This window comes from Lycorma delicatula, chromosome 4, assembly GCF_047948215.1.
Source record: "Lycorma delicatula isolate Av1 chromosome 4, ASM4794821v1, whole genome shotgun sequence".
Lineage (NCBI taxonomy): Eukaryota > Metazoa > Arthropoda > Insecta > Hemiptera > Fulgoridae > Lycorma > Lycorma delicatula.
In genome coordinates this window covers 6,175,546-6,197,550 of record NC_134458.1, presented here as the reverse complement: position 1 = coordinate 6,197,550, position 22,005 = coordinate 6,175,546, and the positions used below count along the sequence as shown (strand labels likewise).

Sequence of the window (22,005 nt, the reverse complement as noted above, 5' to 3'; positions counted from 1 at the left end):
GAATCCATATAAAACTGAAGTCACGGCGTTCCATCTAATAACAGGGAAGCTCAACCAACTCTTGCCCTTAACTACGAAAGAGTCGCACTGAAACATAACCCACTCCCGAAATACCTTGGTCTCATGCTTGAAAGAACACTTACCTTTAAACAACATCTTGAAAAATTATCGGCTAAAGTTAAAATTAGAGCCAGCCTGTGTCAGAAGCTGGCCAATCCGTCTTGGGGAGCTACCGCCGCAACTCTAAGAATCAGCTAGCCCTCGTACATTCAACCGCAGAATATTGTGCTCCTGTTTGGATTAATAACTGCCACATCAAGCTCGTCGATATACATCTGAACCAGGTTATGCGAACCATAACTGGAACTGTTAGAACAACTTCGCTCCAGTGGCTGCCATTGCTGAGTAATATCGCACCCCCTCAAACCAGAGGATTGACAGCCCTCAAATCACAGTAGGAAAAATATAATGCTAACCCATCTCTACCTATTCATGCTGATATAGATTTTCTCAAACAGCACCGGGGACTGAAGTTCAGACATCCACCTGCAGCAGCTGCCAGTCGGGTCGACAACCTCAACATAAAAGATCACTTGACATCACTATGGCAAGGTCAGAATATCACTAACTACAACCTTCTGGTAAATCCAACACTGAGGTACCAGGATTTACTCTTCCCAGAATACAGTGTTGTAACACCAACAGTATTCACACAAATCATGGTATCTGCAATAAGAACTTGATCCAATGCGAAGCTGCAGAAAGCCCACGATGCGAGGGATGTGGAACTGAAGAGCAAACGATCGCCCTTCTGGCCCTGGTTTGTCTAAATACATCTTTTAGAGGCTCGCTACAAGACATCCATGATCTTATTTCCGAAGCATTGGAATGGCTAACCCACTGTGACCTGTGTTTGTGATAAAAAGGTGCAATAGATATTATATCGTTAATAATATTGACATAATATTGTTAAATTATTGTAAAAATTGCGATGTTGTAAGTTCATTCGAATATATATATATATATATATATATATATATATAATTACGCTCTAACTATCCGACGGTAAACGTCGATGATGAACTGATAAAAATTGTAAAATCTTTTAGGCGTAATTTTTTGTTTAAAAAGTCTTCGCTTTTATGCTGTTCTGGAAGAAAGTTAACGTCTTTCTGTACAAAATATAAACGAACTGTAAAATTTGGTGCAATTTGTTGAACATATTTTTATGTTTAAAGTACATAAAAAAATACATACTCAGACCGAACCTCCTCGTAACCCCTTTCCCTGCTTTTGTAGTCTGTTTATAAAAGTTATCTGAAGTAGGCATATTCGAAAATAGCAAGCGTATTTTTCGGGCAAAATACATAGCTTACGTAGCTTACGTAGCTATACGTAGCTTATTTTGTTAAAGCCTAGTTAAGAAAGCAAATACACTAAAGGATTGAATCGTTAATAAATATAGGAAATCGACTGACGAAACAAAAGAAACAGGTGTTGCGAGATTGTGTTATGTCACTGATATCTGCTGCCGGTCAACAATTAACAGCCACGGTACGAATATTATAATCGTGTTAACGTACAAAAATGTGTTAATTTTATAAAAATAAATAATTTAAAGAATATTAAATCGTTTTAAGAAAGCAAAAAACCCACAAATATAACGAATGAAAATATTTGAATGAGAAAATAAATGTTCAGGGAGTTCTGCAAAGACTGAAACAAATTATAATCTGACGGTGCCAGGTTCGGGCTGTACGGTGTGATGCTTTAAAGCCTCCCGGTTAAGTTCTCTCGATTTCTCACGTCGGAAAATTTGTATGCGGTATAGCGCTGTCAGCGCGGTATACGACATCCCTTCTGTTGACCGTTTCTTTTGAATCGTTAGTTACAATGTCGCTAATCGTCGACAGTACAGGTCCGAGTTTAGCGTTCTATCTGGTGGCGGCAGCTCGTGATGCACGATGCCCTTCCGATTCCACCAAACGCACAACATAACCTTCCTGAGCATCAGTGAGGGCATTGCTGCAGACTGTGGAGCTTCTCTTTGCTTCAACCGCGACCTTTTACGCTCATTTTTGTCATAGTTTATCCGCTTTTCATCACTCCTGATCAACCCCTTCAGAAACGGCTCGATTTCGTTACGTTTAGTACAGATTTTCAGATAAGAATTCGCTCGAGTAGGTTTCTTTGAGTCAGATCATGTGGCGCCCAAACGTCGAGCTTCTATTTTAGCCAGCTTTCTCCAAACGATTTAACGCTGTTTGGTGATGAATGTTTAGGTCATCGGCAATGTCATAACTGCTTGCATGCGAGAATACACTAACGCTATCTCGTGCGCAAATGGCTCCATACTTTTTAGGCTACCTATTATTAAGATTGGCTTATTCGAGATAGTCTTAAAAGCGTCGGAAAAGGAGACAAAAACCAAATGGAAATACGGCGGTCATTCTCGAGTTACCGTAAATGTATAACCAAAGGGAGTTATATTAAAAAATGTACCGTCATCACAGCACGGAAGTCATTAAAAATTATATTTATCTTTCTAAATACTAGATCTGAGTTTTGAAGAATCGATCATTTTTTACTACGTACAAAAATCGTCACTTGTTATTAAATATCCGTGCGCGTTAGTTCATCATTCGTATAAGCACCGGGAAAAGTCAGAGAAAAAGGTTTTCTGAAAATCTAGAAGCGAGCTCATTTTATCATGTTTTCATGAATCCTCTTTTCTGATACGCATCGAAATGTGTTAGGATACGTATTGAAATGTGTTTTAAAACACGTAAAGCATATTATATAATTAAAAATGGTTTTCGTAAAAAATGTTTATTTTTCTACGTATGGTAACTTAATCGGACACCGTATAATAACGGCCATCGGAAAGCAATGAAATCTTGCTTACATCGTAAGATTATAGAATCGGTAAGAAAATATGAAATCCCATTCCCCCTTTTGAAATAATAAAAGCATTTTCTCGCTGTTCCACAATATTCAGACTATAAAATACTGGTATCGCCAGAAAAAATTAAATTAATTTTAATTTTAATTAATTTCCTCTTGCTGAGGATTAAGTATAATATAATTTTGAATGTATTTCCAGTGAAATGGTAATTCCAATTCGGCGATCGGTTTGCGATACAGCTGTAAACGTCGACGATGCAAACTTCGTACCGCTCGGGTAAGGCCGTTACAAACGACACGCTTGACCTCGAGCCGCAGTAATTGTTTCCTTATTGTTTCGTGTACTGCACATTTCTCTTAACTCTTGACGCAGAATTCTTGACGTCTAAATCGTATCGTTAATTCGGGTCGTGTAAGAACTGTAAACGTGTTCTTACGTAAACGTGTTAGAAGGAAGCGTTTCATGAAGTTTGTCCGATTATGTGCCGAATCGAAATAATTCTTTTGAAAAACTTGCATCGTAACATCATTATCCATTCGCTAACTGCCGGAATTATTTTTCTAAAATCAGAGGCGATTTTAAAACCGCGAATAAGTTCATTATTCCCGTTGAAATTTTAATTTAAAAGTTAATTTTCAGAATTAAAATTTTCATTTCCATTAACGTAGAGGTGTTTTCAGAAAATGAAAATTAGTCGATTTTAACCATATAAAGAGTACTTTTCAAGACGATTTTTGTCGGACTTAAAAACCGTTTATATTCAAAATTGTTGATCCCCGATAAATTTAAATCGCCTCTCAGGATACCGTTATGAAAAAAAAATCGACTACCACTTCTTAAGTTCATTTATTTCTGAAACCCTTTTGGGTGATGCATTAACATTTTTTTTACAAGGCCGCAATTTCTCAAAAATAAGATTTTATTCAGAAAATAATTTTTGTTTCGACATTATTTACTGTTGTACGATTATTTATACATTATTTATATACGAGGATCGTGTCGGCAGCAATGTTTAAACGGCTAGCATAATCTTTTATTTATCTATTTTTAATGCGATTTGCTCATTTACGTGTCGCTTTAGATAAGTAAAAATATTTAATATTTCTAAAATCTGTAGTTTTCAAGATATATTATACTTAAGTCGCAAACCTTTCTACGTACCCTTCTGGATTATACAAATTTATACATAACATTATTTTACAAAGCTCAGAATTTTCTTGCGAAGAGCTCCTGTTAAAAATTAGAACTTTTATTTTCTATTAAAATCATTTACCGCCTGAATGTTCCAGTCGATTTTATTATATTAGAACTTACATTAGATTAAACTAAGCAATATATATTTTTTTTAGTAAGAGTTAAAAAAGAGTAAAAGTAAATTTATTATTACTTGTTTTTTAAAGTACGTACAACAATGACATTCAAATACAGCAAACAATAATACCTGCTAAGGGATTTTCTGTGCGCAGACACGAGTCGCTTGATAAAAAACAGAAGACAAGTAAAATCTCTTATAAATAATTTTTACAAAAGGTTTTTACAAACAAAAAAGAAAATGTTATTTGTTTTTATAGGTAACAAATAAACCTAATATAAAGATAATTTCCAAACGCGTAGATTAATTTTCATAAATTAATAAGGATATTTAAAGCTAAATACAGTAACAAAAAATAACTTGTGTTTGAAAGGATTTCAAACACAATTAAGAAACGACGCTTACGGTTTTACGGACACATTTTCAGAACGGGCAATGATAGATTAACAAAACAAATATTTGATAGTGAATAAACTAAAAACGGTTCTGTATGGTTGGAAGGGTTAAAAAAGAAATTGCAGAATTGAACATTACAGATGAAACGATTTATGGTAGAGATCTCTTTAGTAAATATATTCAAAATTATAAAGGTTTTCCAGAACAAACCAGAAGAGTTGGCAGAAAATGGTGCGAAGAACGTAAGAAACTACAGTCACAGTAGATGAAAGAATACTGTACCAAATGTAAAATTATAACAGTCAAAAAGAAGAAACTAAAGATGTGACTATTCTATGTTGTTTAACGTAGCCTCTTAAAGGCTAATTTGAAAAAAAAACTATTAATGGATTAAGAAAAGTTCTAGAAAAGATTACAAGGCATGATCCAATTGCTTATATCTTTGATGAGTTTTTTTATTACAATTGTAGATAATTCCAGGTCAATAGTACAATGTTTAAATAACGATAAGAAAAGCTCTGACAATTGCATAATTATCTAGAACACTCTAATGGCAACTTTTTAGTTAATTAATAACAAAAATTTAATAAATAAAAGGTGGCTATAGCAATTAATTAACCAATTTTTTAAAATAAATTTCTAAATAATTAATCAATCCGATTTGCGGCTATATTTTTATTGTCACATTTATCAAATTGCGTTTTCGGTGCTAACAAGGTAAAGCCGGTTTTTATCTTGCCAAGATAATCAACGGTGTAAGAATACTGATTATCAGTATTAAATACAGTCTTGCCTCGGTAGTCTGGGACATGTAACCATTGTTTGCCGTCTTCACTGTGGATAATGGCTATTTCATCATTGGCAGGTATCTCAGGCGGTTCAGTAAAAGAATATCTCCCCACGCTGATAAAAGAATATCCCCCACGCTGATGGCAATTTAGATGATACGGAACAAAATTCATCAATTTTTTTAGAATGTACATGAAATGTCTTCTGCAGGCGTTTAGATTTGTTTGAAATATTTTTAGAGTAATATTAGATGGATATAAATTCTAAGCTCATTCAGGAACACCAAAAAACGTTTATTTTTATTAATATATAATAGTAAGTTTTTTAATAAATAATTGTTCCACCGTTAAAAAATTAAATTGATAAAACAAACGCTTACTAGTTTAACCTCTGGGGCTGCCCAAATCTGCTCTTATTAAATGCTTTTGGATCACAAAATCCTTATTAAAATGTACATTTACAGACCCCGATTCTCTTAGCTTACTTAAAACATATTTAAAATAAAAACTTCCGAATTCAGACAATCAGTAACACGGTTGCTATTAATTCTGTCAAAAGCGGAAAAGACAATATGTATGGTGGTGTGCCGCAAGGTTTTGTGTCGGGCCCAATTTTGTGAAACGTAGTATATGATGGCCTCTTGAGGACTGTGCTTCTGGGTGACAGTCGCATGGTTGCATATTCGGGTGACCTGGCACTGTTGGTGGCAGGTCATAGCGAAAATAAGGTGGAGGAATCTGCAAGTAGTGTCATATGCAGGATAAGTGAGTGGCTGAGAACGAGGAAAATGTCTATGGCTCCGAACAAGACGTCTGTATTTGCTGTAGCGGGCAGGAGAAAACTGAGAAAGTTGGCGGTGACGGTGGACGGCACCAGATAGAAGAATCCGGAAGTGCAAATTATCTGGGAATGAGGGTAGAAAGGTCTGGACTCTTCTCTAGCCACGTGAAAGAAGAGTCGGAGCGTGCAGAGAGAATGATAACTGAATTTAATAAGTCATTCTCATCTAGAAGGGGCGCACTTGATAGCCGGAGGAGACTGACGTTATCTGTTGCGTTAGAGGAAAAGAGGAATGAAAATCGCCTAACCTCGCTCCAACGAAGAGATGCGATAGGTATAACTGCCGTATATCGAACTATATCCGGACCTGCAGTTGAGGTTATAGCTAGAATATCCTCAGTGACATTAAGGGCTAGACAACTGATGCAGAGACGAGAGGGAATCCCCAAATCAATGACCGAGGGACCGAGGAACAACTGCTGAGGGAATGGCAGATGCAACGGGATGAGACAAATAAAGGCAGATGGACTAAATGCCTGATACCGCAGCTCTCGCCAAGGATTAGGAGGAAACATGGCGAACCCACTTATTGGCTTACACAACTGTTGTCGGGGGGTCCTCTTACCTGTGTAGGTTCAAAAGAAGGAGGACACCTGATTGTCAATACTGCGGATTAGAAGATACAGCTGAACTTATCTCTTACAACTGTCATAGGTGGGATCAGAATAGGCGTCTTTATGGGCTGGGATGGCTGACAGCAGATAATACCGTTGAATATGTGCTAAGAAGACGAGCTCAGTGGGATGAGGTGTCAAAGTTAACCGCTGACATACTAAAGACCAAGGAAGATGAAGCTAGAAACTGGAGTGAAGATTAACACCAAATACAGATAAAAGAGAAAGGAGCGAGGGGGGCTGCCTTAACTTTAGAAAGATTTTAAAAAGAGAAGACCATTTATCTTCCTATAAAGCAGGATATTGATAGTACTATTCAACCACTGATCGGATTATTAATTTATAAAATATTATATATAACAGTTCAATCACTAAGAAACATTGTGTTGCAGTCTTCTTCGGTCTGAAGAAGGCTTTTGACATGACTTGGCGTCATGGACTTAACACTACGTAAATGGGGCATTCGCGGCAATTTACTAGTATTGCTTGGCAACTACTTGAACGACCGAACTTTTTGAAAACTGAATTATAATGAGTACTCGTCAGAACAAACATTATAAAATGGTATACCATAAGACTCCCCGTTGAGCGGTACCTTATTCACGATCGCCATTAATAAACCGATATTAGCCATTCTAGAAGAAATCAGCTAAAGCGTGTAGGTCGATTATCTGGAAATCGTATATGCAAGTAACAGTACAATTAATGAAGTATAAATTGTAAATGAAGTTACGAAGAATAAGAAGAGAGATTCTACTATTATGATCTGCATCAAATATATGGGTCTAATCCACCTACGTAAATTATTAAAAAAAATGACTGATAATCCTTTTGTTGCTTTATATGAACACCTACCAACTCCAGAGCGACCGATATACGGTATCGAGAGATGGCAATTAAACATGAAATTTGTTACATTAGCAATTTTTACAAGAGAAACACCTCATTAACTTTTGACAAATATAAAAACCAGATTAGATCTCTCACTTACGGAAAAATAAAAGAGAAATTAGGAGTGATAATCCAACAGGAATTTTCATCAATCCTCAGTTGCTACGAAGAATATACAATTTATACCGATGATTCTAAAATTGAACAAGGTGTTGGACGCGCTACATACGTAAATGAAGGTGGTCATTCTTTGAGACTGCCTGATACGGCCAGTGTTTATACGACGGAGCTAATTTCTATACAGCAAGCTCTTTGCTTTACAGAAAATTTCTCGCCAATGTGTGCTTGTGTTCCGACTCTATAAGCGCGTTAAACGCTATTCAGAACAAAAACGTTTAGAATGAACTTGTCGCAAACAACCTGTCCATTCTATATGTATAAAACCGAATGAGACAGCGATGTACATTTATATGGACTCTAGAGCATACTGGTATCTCAGGAAATGAAAACGCAGATGAAGCCGTCAGAATGGCAACAAACTGTGAGAATTCCGAGATGATCCCTATTCGAATGGCAGACCTCAAAAATCGTCTGAACAACATTATAAGAAACATTTCGTGCAAAGAATTTGAAGATTAAACACCAAATTAGATGCGACCAAAATTACTTCATATAAATGGAAGAGGAATGTGATACTGACTCGCTGGGAACAGGGGGTATTGGCAAGATGGTCACACACGGTTGACATATTCGTGTACTTACTGGCGAAAGAAGACGAACGTGTATTGTATGTGACAAACCGCTACAGTTAAACATCTACTTGAGGAGTGTATGAAAACCTCAGAAAGAGGTGTGGATTAAGAAATAATGTTGCTGCTGATTTGGAAAACGGTAAAGAAGACAAAATAATTGCTTCATGCTAGGGGATTACTAACCCGACTGTAGTAAGTCTTCGGTAACATAAAGATTTGTGTTTATGTTTGACTGCGGATACCCTGTATGAAAGCCCTTTAAAACTGAGCATAGAGTCTCTCAGTGTATTTAGTATAGTCTGGAAATTCGTGTATTTTATTTAAATGTATTTAATGTTACGTTTAATTTTTTATTTTATATAAATGTAAAGACCTCATACACCCTTACATCTGACGACTCTATTGGTGATTTTATTCCATTAGAAATCCATTGATTTATTCATCTATTTATTTATTTTGGTGATTTACTCCATTAGAAATGATTACCTTAGAAATCGATATCCATACAACTTCAAAAGATAATAACATAGTCCTATAATTAATAATAACCGTCCTACTAAATAGTAATAATGAATATATTAATTTTCCGAATGAGATCGCTGAAGTATTGGCGAACCACTTTGAAGAACAAGCCTGAACCACAATTAAGATGACGATTTTCAAGTACCGTGTATTTCAAAATAATTATATCGGGGTTTTAAAGTAGGGTAATATTTATTAAGTTTTACTTACACTAATTAATTATACATGAAATGAAACAGTTTTTCTCTGGTTCAAGTGTTTAGTGTGAGCATCATTTGACACACGGCACACATCCAGCCGATAGGAGAGTTCATCCCATATTTTAATCAGCAAATCTGGACTAATTGATGCGAAAGCTGCTTCAATCCTGTGTCTCAAGTCAGGTAGGTTAGCCGATAACGGTGGCACATGCACTTGATCCTTTATAAACCCCCAAAGAAAAATATCCCACGGGGTCAGATCGGGTGAACGTGGAGACCACGGCAAACAAACAAACCCTGTCATCTGGTCCCCGGCAACCAATCCAGCGGTCGGGGAGAATTTATTTCAAATAATCACCTACAGCGTTATACATTTATCCAGCGAGGAGGATCTTGTTGCCAAAGTTCTGCGGTTCGTATTGCAGTTGAGGAAAGATTTCCTAGGATGGAATTCCTAAGACTACGCACAAAAGACTCTTTTACACGTTTAACATTGTCTTTGGACCCCACTCGGTCTTCCCGTTACTCTTCCCTTTACAAATACAGCCAGTTGTTTCAAATTGTTTATACAGTCTACGAATATTATTGTCATTTGGAGGGTCACAACGGAACTTCAAACAGAACGCACGTAAACGGTAATTACAGATTCGTACTTTGTTAACTGCAAAATACAGAACGCTTTCAATTCAGCAATTCAGACCTTCAATTCAGAGGGGGGGGGGGGTTGCCATCTTTGCTATTAGCGCTTTCGAGCGAAAGGTACGGGAAATAATCTATGAGCTTCCGCATAGCTAAAACTGTTTGAATTGTTCTTTCATTTCACGCATAATTTATCAATGTACGTAAAAATTGAGATATTACACAGCTTTAAACCCCGATATTTATTTTGAAACACTCCGTATATGAAGCTACTAATGAACCAGAGATAAATTTCAGGACCGAATGTCATCCATCCTATAATGCCGTCTTTACAATGTGAGAATTTAATTATGCACTCGGAAAAGATGCCGTTTCTACGCCGGTCCAGACGCCACACAGTATATATCAATAAGAAAATCGAGCTACACCGCTAAATAAAGAATTCTGAATTTGTTTAATGTGGTACGGGGCAGTGAGCATTATCCTAATTGGTGGAAAGAAGCTTATCGTCCCGCTGCATAAAAAAGAAAAACAATTAGAAATATGCAGAACTACCGACCGATATTACTGCCACGCACTATTGGTAAAACATTTGAGCGGATGGTAACTTATCGGCTCACGTGGATTCTAAAAATAGGCGGATGTTTATCATCACATCAAACAGGGTACCATCGTTTTCTTCGACTCAGGGAAAGCTTTAGATATGATTTGGAGGTACGGCGTATTGAAGTTATACGATTGGGGATTCAGAGACGAATTACCCGCTTTCACTGATAATTACTTGCGAGGTTGTACTTTTAAAGTACGAAAAATGAACCAAACATTCACTTCTCGAGTTTTAGAAAATGAAGTTCCGTAGAGTTCAGCTTTAAATGGCACCCTCTTCACCATCGCCGTAAATAAGCTAATTCTCGCGTTTTGGTTAAAATTTTACATATGGCTAATTTAGCAGTGTTCTACTGCTAATTTCGCGCTGTGATGGTGAAATACAAACTACAGTTAGCGAATAATAACCTGTAAATTAAGCTAAAAGAAACGGTTTTCGATTTTCACCGGAAAAGACATGCTGCGTGCATTTCTGTAGGAAGATATTACTAAGCGGTGTAAGTCAAACACTTTATTTAAATAAGTATAAAATAAGATATAAAAATAATATGAGAATCTTAGGTCTCATTTTCGACAAATATCTACTGTGGCGCACTCATGTCGCAGAAACAGCGTCCAAATGCAGGAAAATATATTAATTGGGGCTCAGACAGAGAAGTTTTATCGAATTTATAAATGTCTCTAATACAGTCAGATTATAGTCGCGTTAATTACTTATTCGCTCGTCCATATCATCTGAAAAATTTACACGTTATACATTATGCAGGAGTTCCGTACATCACTGGAACATTTCTGACAAGCCCGGTTTCTCCTCTCCGAAGCAGGCATAATACATCTGTGTTATAGAAGAAAGATTCTTATACTGAGATATACGTACAATATATGTTTGGTCATCTAAAATTCACCTGAATTACAAACCGTCCTTTGAACGAAGACCGGCCAAAGCGTATGAAAGATTTAGGTCATATTCACGGCCGGCAGGAATATGTTATATTTACTCGTAATTTGTGCAGCGCTCAAATTACGAGTAAATATAACATTGTATCCTAAACGTGTTAGATATTACAAGAAAGGAAGTACCACGCGGGTAATTCCTGAAGTCATGGTAACAGCTGATCTCTCTAATATAGACAAAGAAAATACATTTTGACATATTCAGAATAAATTTATAAAGCTAGTATCTGAAGACAGAAAATACACTCGCTTTTACACTGACGTGTTAATTTGTTCTGATTCACTGAATGCGAAAATGAACTAATAAAAAAGTGTTCTCCTCGGATATTCTGATTAATGATTTATTAGTCGCTCTTTACCATATAAATAAAACAGAGCCAAGATATATGTTTACGTGGACGCCTGGGGATTATAGTATCGTTGGTAATCGGTAATTAAGTCGCAGACGAGGCGGACGGAAAAGTTAAGACGGAATACCACTTACAAAGCACAATATTAACAATCATGTCAACACGATAATAAACAAAAGTTGGCATAATGAACGGAAAAAATTTGACAACAAAATTAAGACTAAAAAATACAGTAAAATTGACAGAATCCTTTCAAATGGAAGTCGGATACAAATTTTACAAGGAGAAAGCGTGTAATATTAACGGGGCTAAGAATCGGACGTACCAGACACATTTCTTTGTATACATTAACTGGTAACGACCTACCTATTTGTGGTAACTCTGATGCATTCTTCACACAAAAGCACATTGTCGAGCGAACGAATTATCTAAACCTCAAAATGAGGCTAGGTTTAACAGGTGTTGTCTCAAATGATCTGAGACAAAGCAAGGAAACTGAAAAGGAAATGTTAACATTTTTGTGCAGAAGCGCTTTGTTAGAATATCTATGAACGTTAATAACTTTTTTTAACATATGTTAAATGTTAATAATATCGTTGCGTATTTGCGGGCCCTTACATGAGTATATGTTAGTGTTTTCTAATTAATTTTGATGAGGGTCCTATACACCTTCTTCAGATTGGGTTTGATAAATTTTAAATTTGATAAAGCTTTTGTAGATAAAGTTAGATAATTGTCCAAAATTGGTTGATCGAGTTGCTATTAAGGTATGGGTTTTTTTTTGTAAATTATTTGAGAAGGGCTAATGACCTAAGTAGTCGATGCCGGAAAAAAAATCTAAAGTGTTTAGCTTGAATCGTATACACTAACTTGTATATTAGTTGTTATTAACACTAGTCTGTTATTAACACAGCTGATTTTTGGTCCTTCAAATTATAAATAATTATGTTAGCTACTTTAAAATAATTTTTCTTTGACCTTAATAATTTTAGTACATACCAATTTGTTTAATTACCTTAATTGTAAAATACAAATAAGCGATACAAAAATAAGTAATATTTTATAAGTTATGATTGTTTATTTAGTGAAGGTGAGGGTGAAATCCTCCAAGCATTTTGTAACGCTTAATTCATTACCTGCGTGCACGGATGAAGCTAATAGAGCTTGGAAAATGTAAAACCTATTAGGATTCGAACTCGGGACCTTCCGGATGAGAGAATGAGGCTCTTCTACCTTTTTGACACAGAGGTCGGCTATTCAGAATATATATTTGTTTCTCTACATTTTAAATGTTTTATCTCTCATTAACTTAAATCATCTTTAATAAAACCTATAAGAAAATTCAGTCGGTAAGAGATTTTGTAGTAAAATAAAAATAGTAAATTATTTTTATTTAAAAATTTCAGTTTTTACCCTTTATAGAATTTACGGAAAACTCCTACGATTTTGTTTAAAACGGTAGTAGCATTATTATTTATGCGGACTGTTTAGAGATAATTTCCGTTAATAAAATAAAATTTAAATTAGCCATTACCAACTAAGGTCTCAAAGTTGAAAAATCTTATTGAAAGCGTTGATATCGTTGATAGCCTTCTCTTAAGAAAGCCGCCTATCTCGGTCCGAGATGACTTAACGCCTTTATGATTCTACATTACCTGAAAAAAGACACGATACAAACCTTAAATTTTCAAAACGTTATCATGCAAGTCACAAAATACAGTAGAAAAATCTAACGTATGGGAACGACAGATGTGTTTTCGTAACCGGCTCACGATTTTTTGGTTAATCCGTAAAATTTTCCGAAAGTCTCAAGATATCTAATGAGGCTCGCTTAGCTCGGTACCCTCAGACGGCGCGTCTCTTGTTCATGCAACGAGCACGCAAACAGTTCATTCACATCCACGGATCGCCGGGTCGCAATATGCTGTTAAAATCGAATGAAGAACAGTGGCGGAGAACAGGATCGAGGAGTCATCGTCATTAAAATGTAACCTGTCGGGAACTATTAACTTCCTGCTTGGGAAGGCAAGCGCTGACGTCTGTTTCACTCGAACACACCCTTTGCTCCAGCAGTACGAATTTAACGATACTGAAGTTCGCAACCGATTCGCTGCGGATAGAAGGATTTGCCATTTTGGAAGGCTTCTAATCAAACTCCGTGGCGGAGCGGTAGAGTTTCATCCTTTCATCCGTAAGGTCTGCGGTTCGAATTTAGACCAGACATGAGATTTTTCATACGCTAAAAAATTTCCATTTCAAAGTGTAAGCTTCGAGCTTATTAAGAAAATGAACACCAAAACCAAATTAGACAAATTAACATCGCGAACCGGTCACTTGTTCGGATCTTACCGGAAAGGGAAAACTTCCAGCCTAGCACCGAGCAGATGATCCGGCGTATATGCGTATCGGAGGTTCTAGAGCACGTAAAAAAATTCTTTCGCCGGCTAAATCGCAAATAAATAAACTTTATTATTGTACATCATCCATAGTGTAGAAAATTACTGACGAATGAAAAGTTTCTCGCATTGAAAATCTTTAAACTCATTCGAATATTATAAAATTTTTCGGAGGAAAATACGCTTTTGTTGCTTCAAGTATAAATACGTATTAATTCAACGATTTTTCCTCTGACATCGATATAAAAAACGAAATTTTATTTCGTTTCTTATTTCGGCTTTCCGATGGCCGGTTCACTAGTAATTACGGTTAAAACAAAACGTCATCGGGTATGTTTGCAAAACTATATTTTTTAATGAATTTAATTCTTAACGAAAGATTTGTAAACGAGCTACATTTAAATTAAATATTGGAATATTTTTTCCCATCCGCTACTCTTTGTCGCGTTAACGCACCTCCTATTCGATTCTTCCCTCGTTATAAAATCCATTTTGAAATCTCATATGGTTTAACCCTCTTTAAACATTTCAATAGTTAATTTCAATCAGTAGGACGCATTTAATAAATTTCTTTTTACATTTCACACGGGTACGTAAATGCGAGTTATAAATTTAGCGATGAAATGAATTCGAGTAGGACAACAGAAAAGCGATTGCGGAATAAAATAACACCTCGATTTTTTATCGTTATTATCATGTCAATTTAGTACACGAAAACTTTCTTTTCAAAACAAAACTAGTGTTTTAACAAAAGAAAATTTATTCTCATTTGGATAAAACTTTCTGATTATTTTGGTTCAAGCATGGTTGTGAACGGTGCAAAGATTAGGGGAATTATTCTTTTCTCATGAAATACAATGAAAAATACGTGTAAAACACCGTTTAAGCGTATATATACATATGTGTGTGCTCTCTCGCTCGTGTGTGCGTGCTTGTATTTACCGTTACTAGATTTACGCTACAAATGTGCTCATCGCTACACTCCAGTGCAGTTATTCTATCTTGTAGCGGCATATAATAAATAACTTCTAGTACGAGTAATAAACCTATTAAAACGCATTATAAGTCACAAGCGCATTCGAATCATCTTATATTCATCCTTACAAATTATATTTATCTTTAGTAATCGCGTTGTATATCTTTCAATGGGATCGAGGCTTTATAATTCGTTTCATAATAACAGTAAAAAACGAGGACGGTCTTATTTTATTAATCGATCAGTCTTCTGTTGAGCTATAAGATCTCGTATTATTACTGGAATTTGTCTTCAAAACATTAACGAAAGTCGGTTAATTTTTAAGCCGACTCGGATTTTCCTCCTTGTGAAAGGTAAAAAATATTCCCGATGAGATGCGTATTGTCTTAACCGGATCAGATTGTTTTGAGTTCATAGTTTTCACGTTACGGATTGCATTCTTACTGATTCTCCGCTTTCTTTCCAAGAACCAGTAGATCGAACTCCCTGTTGACCCAGGATTTCGCAATCGATTTTTTCCAGTTAACAATACGATGTCGATTCATTTTTTATAAGAAATTAAGTAAATAATAACAAAATAAAATTACTGTGCTGTCTTTTTGGTCGATAAATTAGTAAGTTTTTAAAAATACCCCAAACTTTTAATCTATATTTGTAAGAGTACTTTACATTACCGTTCGCGATTTAGACGGTAAAACCTTTACACAGAATTATTTGTATAAAGGTAAATTTATTCGGTTGTAGACTTTAACAAATTATACGAGGTGGCAAAACGTTCAAAAACAAACTGTGCGATCATGTTACTATTCGGGTTAGAACTTGTTCTTCAGGGGGATATGAATACTGTTTGAACCGAGAGGTTGACCGTGTTTCGAGTCGTTCAAGATACTACGTCAGGTACACACGACCGTTCATTTTGACATCTACCGTTGTATTTTATTACTTCACATTCATTACACCTAAAGTTACGACCCTAAAAATGTTCTTGCCGTTAAAGAGGTAAAACGAGTTTATGGTTTCTCGACTGTTAAATGCTTTCCTTCTATAGCTCCAAGAGGATGTGGAAAATTCCAACAGTGTTCGAATACGACATCTACTAAAAGCGGGTACTTTTGATTTATAAACTATATCTCCTCACGAAGATTTGCGGAGCGTAACAAACAGAACTTTTGCAGTCTGACGAAGTTAGATGACAGCAGTTTACGATAAATCGGGAAAGTGTAGAACGATCTGCTCTTTGGCCGGCTGCTTTGTAGCCGAATCCCCTACCGCAAAAATCATCAACGGATCGAAAACGAGTTCGCGTGCTAAGAAAGCCGTAGACTACATCCATTAATCTCCCCTATTAACTGCTTCCATTCGATCGAATCACGAAATCGACTGACCGAACCGATTAGTTAAGCCTCTTAGTACACAGCGCGACCGTTAGCGCTTTTATAACCAATAACAAACTAAAATTTCTATAAATTCGTTCGATTATTAAATCTTTTGAGAACAAAGCTACATCCGCATATAACGCGGTAATAAAGCTTAGAAAGATTTCGGGTTTAAAAGATAGATAATGCCGGAAAAAGAATCTTCAGAAACCGGATCGATGTATCAGATGAAATATACAGTCTGAGAAACGAAAAAGTTATAAACGCTAATCAGGTGAACGATTAAAGGGAATAAGATAGGGAAGGCGCTACTCTATCGAATGAGAATAAATGGACGCGCAGCGATAGACTGTTAAAAAGTTGCTTTACGATCGGCGACGAAATAATTCAGGCTAAGCCAAGTTTAAATGAGAAAAATATGGATGGCTAACGTAAATAATCAGAAGCGGAAACCGAAGTATATTGTATAACCTTTCTTCCTTTTTCCTGTTTAGCTACCAGTAACTACCTTTCAGATAATACTCCGGAGGATGAATGAGGATGATATGTACGAGTGAAAATGAAGTGTAGTCTTGAACAGTCTCAGTTCAACCGTTCCTGAGAAGGGTGGTTAATTGAAACCCAACCGCCAAAGAACACCGGTATCCACGATCTAGTATTCAAATCCATGTAAAAATGTATACTAGGACTTTAACGCTGGAACTCTCGACTTACAAATCAGCTGATCTGGGAAGACGCGTTCACCACTAGACCAACCCGGTGGGTTACAGTGTATAACCTAACAGAACGCACTACGTCATAAAACTTTTTAAAAAAATCAGTGCGACTACACGGCAAAGTGAAAGGTTTTAGCGGCCAAAGAGCATCCACAAATTAAGAAAAATTAAATAAATAGGAATTTACCGAATCAGTAGTACTTGTACTTATTTATCTTGTTTAAGGTCAAAACACGACCGATTTAAACGGTACATGTACTGTTTTATAAACTGAAGCTACAGATACACACAATAATCGTTCCGTAATACGTATTATCAGATAATTATAAGTAAAATTTTATTTAAAACATATTAAAAATAATAATATTATAAATATTTTTAAAAACTTGCTTTATACTTTTTAGTCGTACTTTAGTCAAGTCATTTTCGTACACTGCACGAGCTTAATTAGTAGGTTAATTTGGATTTCAAAAGATAACATCGTATAATGAAATTTCTAATATATTAAAATATCAAACAAACTTTCAATCAAACATTTTCGTCAGGAGCTATGTGAGTTATCCGGAGCCAAGTGAACCGCCAAGAGCTGCGTGAATGGTACGGAGCCGAGCGAATCGTCAGGAGCTATGTCTCAACATACTGTCCGCCAAAAATCATTTGTATATATATGTATATTTATGAGTGATGACGAAATGATGTCAAATTCGAAACCACAAAAACTCTCGTACCAAGTTTTTGTAATTTCTTTTATGTCAAACGTCTATCGGATTTGTCATCGACGACTCCGAAAACCCCGCATAGCCATTTTGCAGATTTTGCAATTTTTTACATCTGCACCCTTAATTTACCGTACGCGGGGATAAAAAATATTCTAAGAATACACCTATCGGATCTGTCCGATTTTTTGAGTTACAGTCGCTTCGATTTTGAATGGTTGAATGGTTTTGGAACGTGAAAATCTTCACGTTCGGCTCAAAATTGAAGCGACTGTAAATCAAAAAACCGGACAGATCCGATAGGTGTATTCTTAGAATATTTTTAGGCGTTCCGTACCGGGTAAAGTTGGTATTTAAAAAGTCGTCTAAAAAGGTACTTTCTTTAGTTTCCCTGTAACGTTTAGAAGTCTGATTTCGATAACAAAATGATATCGCGTTGGTCAAAGGAAAAGCGATAGCGGACTAAAATATACCGCCCTTGGTTTTTTAACATTATTATGATGCGAGTCGTTATTAAATTTCGACCTCGTCGGCGACGGTATACTTGTAACTGTTATAACGCGAATAGTGTAGGTGTATATGTGTTTTAATATTTTTTTCATAAAATCTATTTCTCTGTAATGTATTTTAAAAAATAAGATTTTCCATTAAAATTGACAAATACGATCGGAAAAAATACTCGGAAAACACTAAATAAAAACGACGCCTTTCAAACGACAAACTTTTTAAAAATTTCGCTTGTAACATTACGAATATAAAAACGATATCGATCGACTGACGATTCTTCAGATACATTTGTCTAAATGCAAACCTTCAACTGAAATTCAAACCAAAATATCGTGAAAAGTTATCTTAATACTAATTAAAAAAAACTATTTCCTAATATCTAGTGCTGAAACGTATCCCAGAAAATACATCACAAAAACGTAGACTGTGTTTGAGGTGTGGGAATCAGGCATGGAAAGCGTGAAAACTGAGATTTCAACGCACTTAACGATATGAAATTAATAATACATAAAATTTGAAAAAATAATAAACAAATAAAACTACACAGAAAGAAGTATTTTTTCATAGCTGTTTATACCAAAGGAAGTTCCTGATTATAACGAGGAGGTAACCCGGCCGATGCAGCCGTATAATCGGCTTCTAAAAAAAAATATTTCCATATTATTTGAAATACATTAGATATATTAATTTTTGTTGTATTGCTTTTTGTAGTAAGAAGAAATATGGGCGCGCGCGTGTGTGTGTGTGTGTGTGTGTGTGTGTGTGTATTAAATAGGACCGACGAAATAGAAAACCGAAGGGTAAAGTAGCTCGTCTGTTACACATTGTTTGCTCATTCATAAAGTGCAGACTAACCTTTTTCATTTTTGATACTGCACAAGATATAAAAAAATACACAAATAAAATTAATTAAAAGCGATTTAAAAACTTTGTGACTGAATTTGACGTTAAAAATATAGTGTAGTAAGATTTTTTCCTTGAAAATATTAGCTCAGTCTTGCTTTAATTTTTTTCTAAACATTGTAATCATGAAACACCATACGGGTGCTGAATATTAATACTTACAAGCCGAATTTCGAGTTTGAAGAAAGAGCAATTTACTAAAATAGACGGTAGGATGAAGAAACATTAGTCTCGACGTTAGGGGAACGGCGATTTCCTCGTAAAAAATTAAACTCTGATTTTCGTCGAAAACGTTTGTATTTACGATAACTTCTTTTTTAAACGGAAGTATTCGGTAAAAAATTATCATCGACTAGTTAAACTGATGTGACTTTATTTTATTATCTACATCGATGTACAGCAATAGCGTTTTAAAAGTTCTAACCGACGGAATTCCCCTTGTATTCCACTTTGGAAAAAATAATTTAATCGGTAAAACGAATTTTATTAGACATTGTGAAGATATATTTTGAAAACACTTATAAAAGATAGTTTTCCGGTGGTCCTTTAAACAAAAAAATCTCCACCTTGGAATTAGCAATATTTATTTATTTTGCAATTTAAACTTTCATATTTACTTCGGTCGTATTCAGTGAACATTTCTGATTGTTTTATTTCCATATTTCAACAGAAAACTGTATTATGCTTATAAATATACGATTCGTATATAAAATAATTCTTTTTTTAATAAATATATTTTATAGTACGTATAATATAAAACACGCTTGTACATTTATATATATGTAATAAAAAACAGGTAATTTAACAAAATTGCTTTTATAATAAGTATTTAATTCTTAATAGCTTTAAAATAATAATCTGTAATCTGTGTTAATAATTTGGTTGTGTTAAGTTGATAACAGAGGGATATATTAGGAGTAAAATGTGCAGAGGAGCATAAAAAATGGACAAATATCAAATGGATAAATATATATTACTCGTGTATATGTGTACATACATATTATATAATATACATGCATACATATATATAAAACGGATAAAAAAATAAATTTCCGAAACGAGTAATATATGCAAAAAAGAAAAACAAAATAACACATTCCGAAACGGGTAAAATTAACTAAATTAAATTAAAAACTTTTAAAACTAAAAAAATCATGCGATTGTCATTTTTGCATAAATAAAACATTTACGTTAGGCAAAACTTGTAAACAAAGCCGTTTTATTTATTGACGTTATTTTATTCATTAGAAACATGGAACATGATGAAATGTTATATATTGTGTTGAAATGACAAAAATAAAACTAAAACTGCTGGCGAATATAAGAAAAGCTATGCAAGTTCGAATGTTCGCTATGAATTCTGAATGCATAAAACTCCAACTCAATCGGTGCGATAATAAAAGTAACAAAAGCGCTTTTAGTAACTATAATTTAAAAAATGTAATTTTTTCTAGAACACAAGTAAAAAAAAAAAAAAAGTTGTACAAAATATTGGTTTATTGTTACTTAAATCGACAGAAATTAAAGTAATCTAAACTATGTAATCAGTACATCTGTAAAAAAAATCAGTAAAGTAAATAAGAAGAAAATTAATTAAAATTATTGTGAAACGGGTTAAGCACTCTATAGACTCCCTATTAAATTGATTCACATTGTGTTTTGCGCAACAAAAATATCTATTTAAATTTTGTTGTAACAGAAACAGTAAATAATAATAAAGTACTATAATTACTGGGGATTAGTGTTTTAAACTAATAAATTTTTTTTAAATTATAAAATAATCAATTTTTATAAAAGACACACCTGTCTTCGGCGTTATCTACCATTTTGTCCAAGTTTTAATTACAATTGGTTTCTCACCGTCGTTACCCGAACACACCGAGTGAAACGACACACGCGAGACACGTTCTGCTGTCTCAGAAAATCACAACTGTTTTTAGCGAAGGTTAAATAATGAGTGACGGCAGTGGGGGTCAACTCGTCACCCCTCCATATTCTTTCGACACATGACGTCAGATATAGTTCTCTGTCGGCTTTGTTCGACCTTGCGAAAATAACTCTTATTCCTCGACGTGTGCGTGTTGCATTTGCGAGTACGCACATGTGCGACTGTGCGCACGCAAAAATTAATCTCCTACAGCAGTGTTTCTCAACCAGCTGTCCGCGAGATAATGCTACCGGTCCCTGAACAAATTTGCCCACAAAAATATATTAAACTTTAAACACATGAAGAAAAAATGAACGTTAAAAAATTCATAAAACGGTAATATAAAACTTATACGATTATTTAATGTTCTGTACATACATATTGGTGCATGATATATCTTTGCACAGTCGGTAACAATAAACTATCCCGCGACGCATGAGGTGTAGTTGCGGAAGGTATCAAAACAACGCCGCACAAAATAGTGCAGGTTTGGCGGTACCTTTGTTTTATGACAGCTGTGCACACGATCAATTTATTGAAAACGCTATATTTGCAATTACATTATTTACTTTTCGGCGTCGACTACTAGTGTTATAGTAAAGCGGTTTAATTTTAATTATCGCAAAAAAAACAAATTTTTATTTCTCTTAAAACGAGTAAAAAAAGACAAGGAACTTTACATAATATTTTCGGTACTGAAGGTTCTACTTCGGGAAAT

General features: G+C 35.0%; 1 protein-coding gene across 5 annotated transcripts in view; it reads right to left on the bottom strand.

Annotated features, from left to right (window-relative positions):
- LOC142323067 (solute carrier family 26 member 6-like) overlaps positions 1 to 21,305 on the bottom strand; it is a 169,606-nt gene extending 148,301 nt beyond the window's left edge. For all 5 annotated transcript variants that reach the window (XM_075362207.1, XM_075362208.1, XM_075362211.1 and 2 more), the window contains exon 1: positions 21,164 to 21,305. In XM_075362207.1, coding sequence (XP_075218322.1) covers positions 21,164 to 21,186 — 23 coding nt within the window. In that variant the 5' untranslated portion in view covers positions 21,187 to 21,305. The remainder of the gene's footprint in view (positions 1 to 21,163) is intronic.
- Between the last annotated feature and the right edge of the window lie 700 nt (positions 21,306 to 22,005).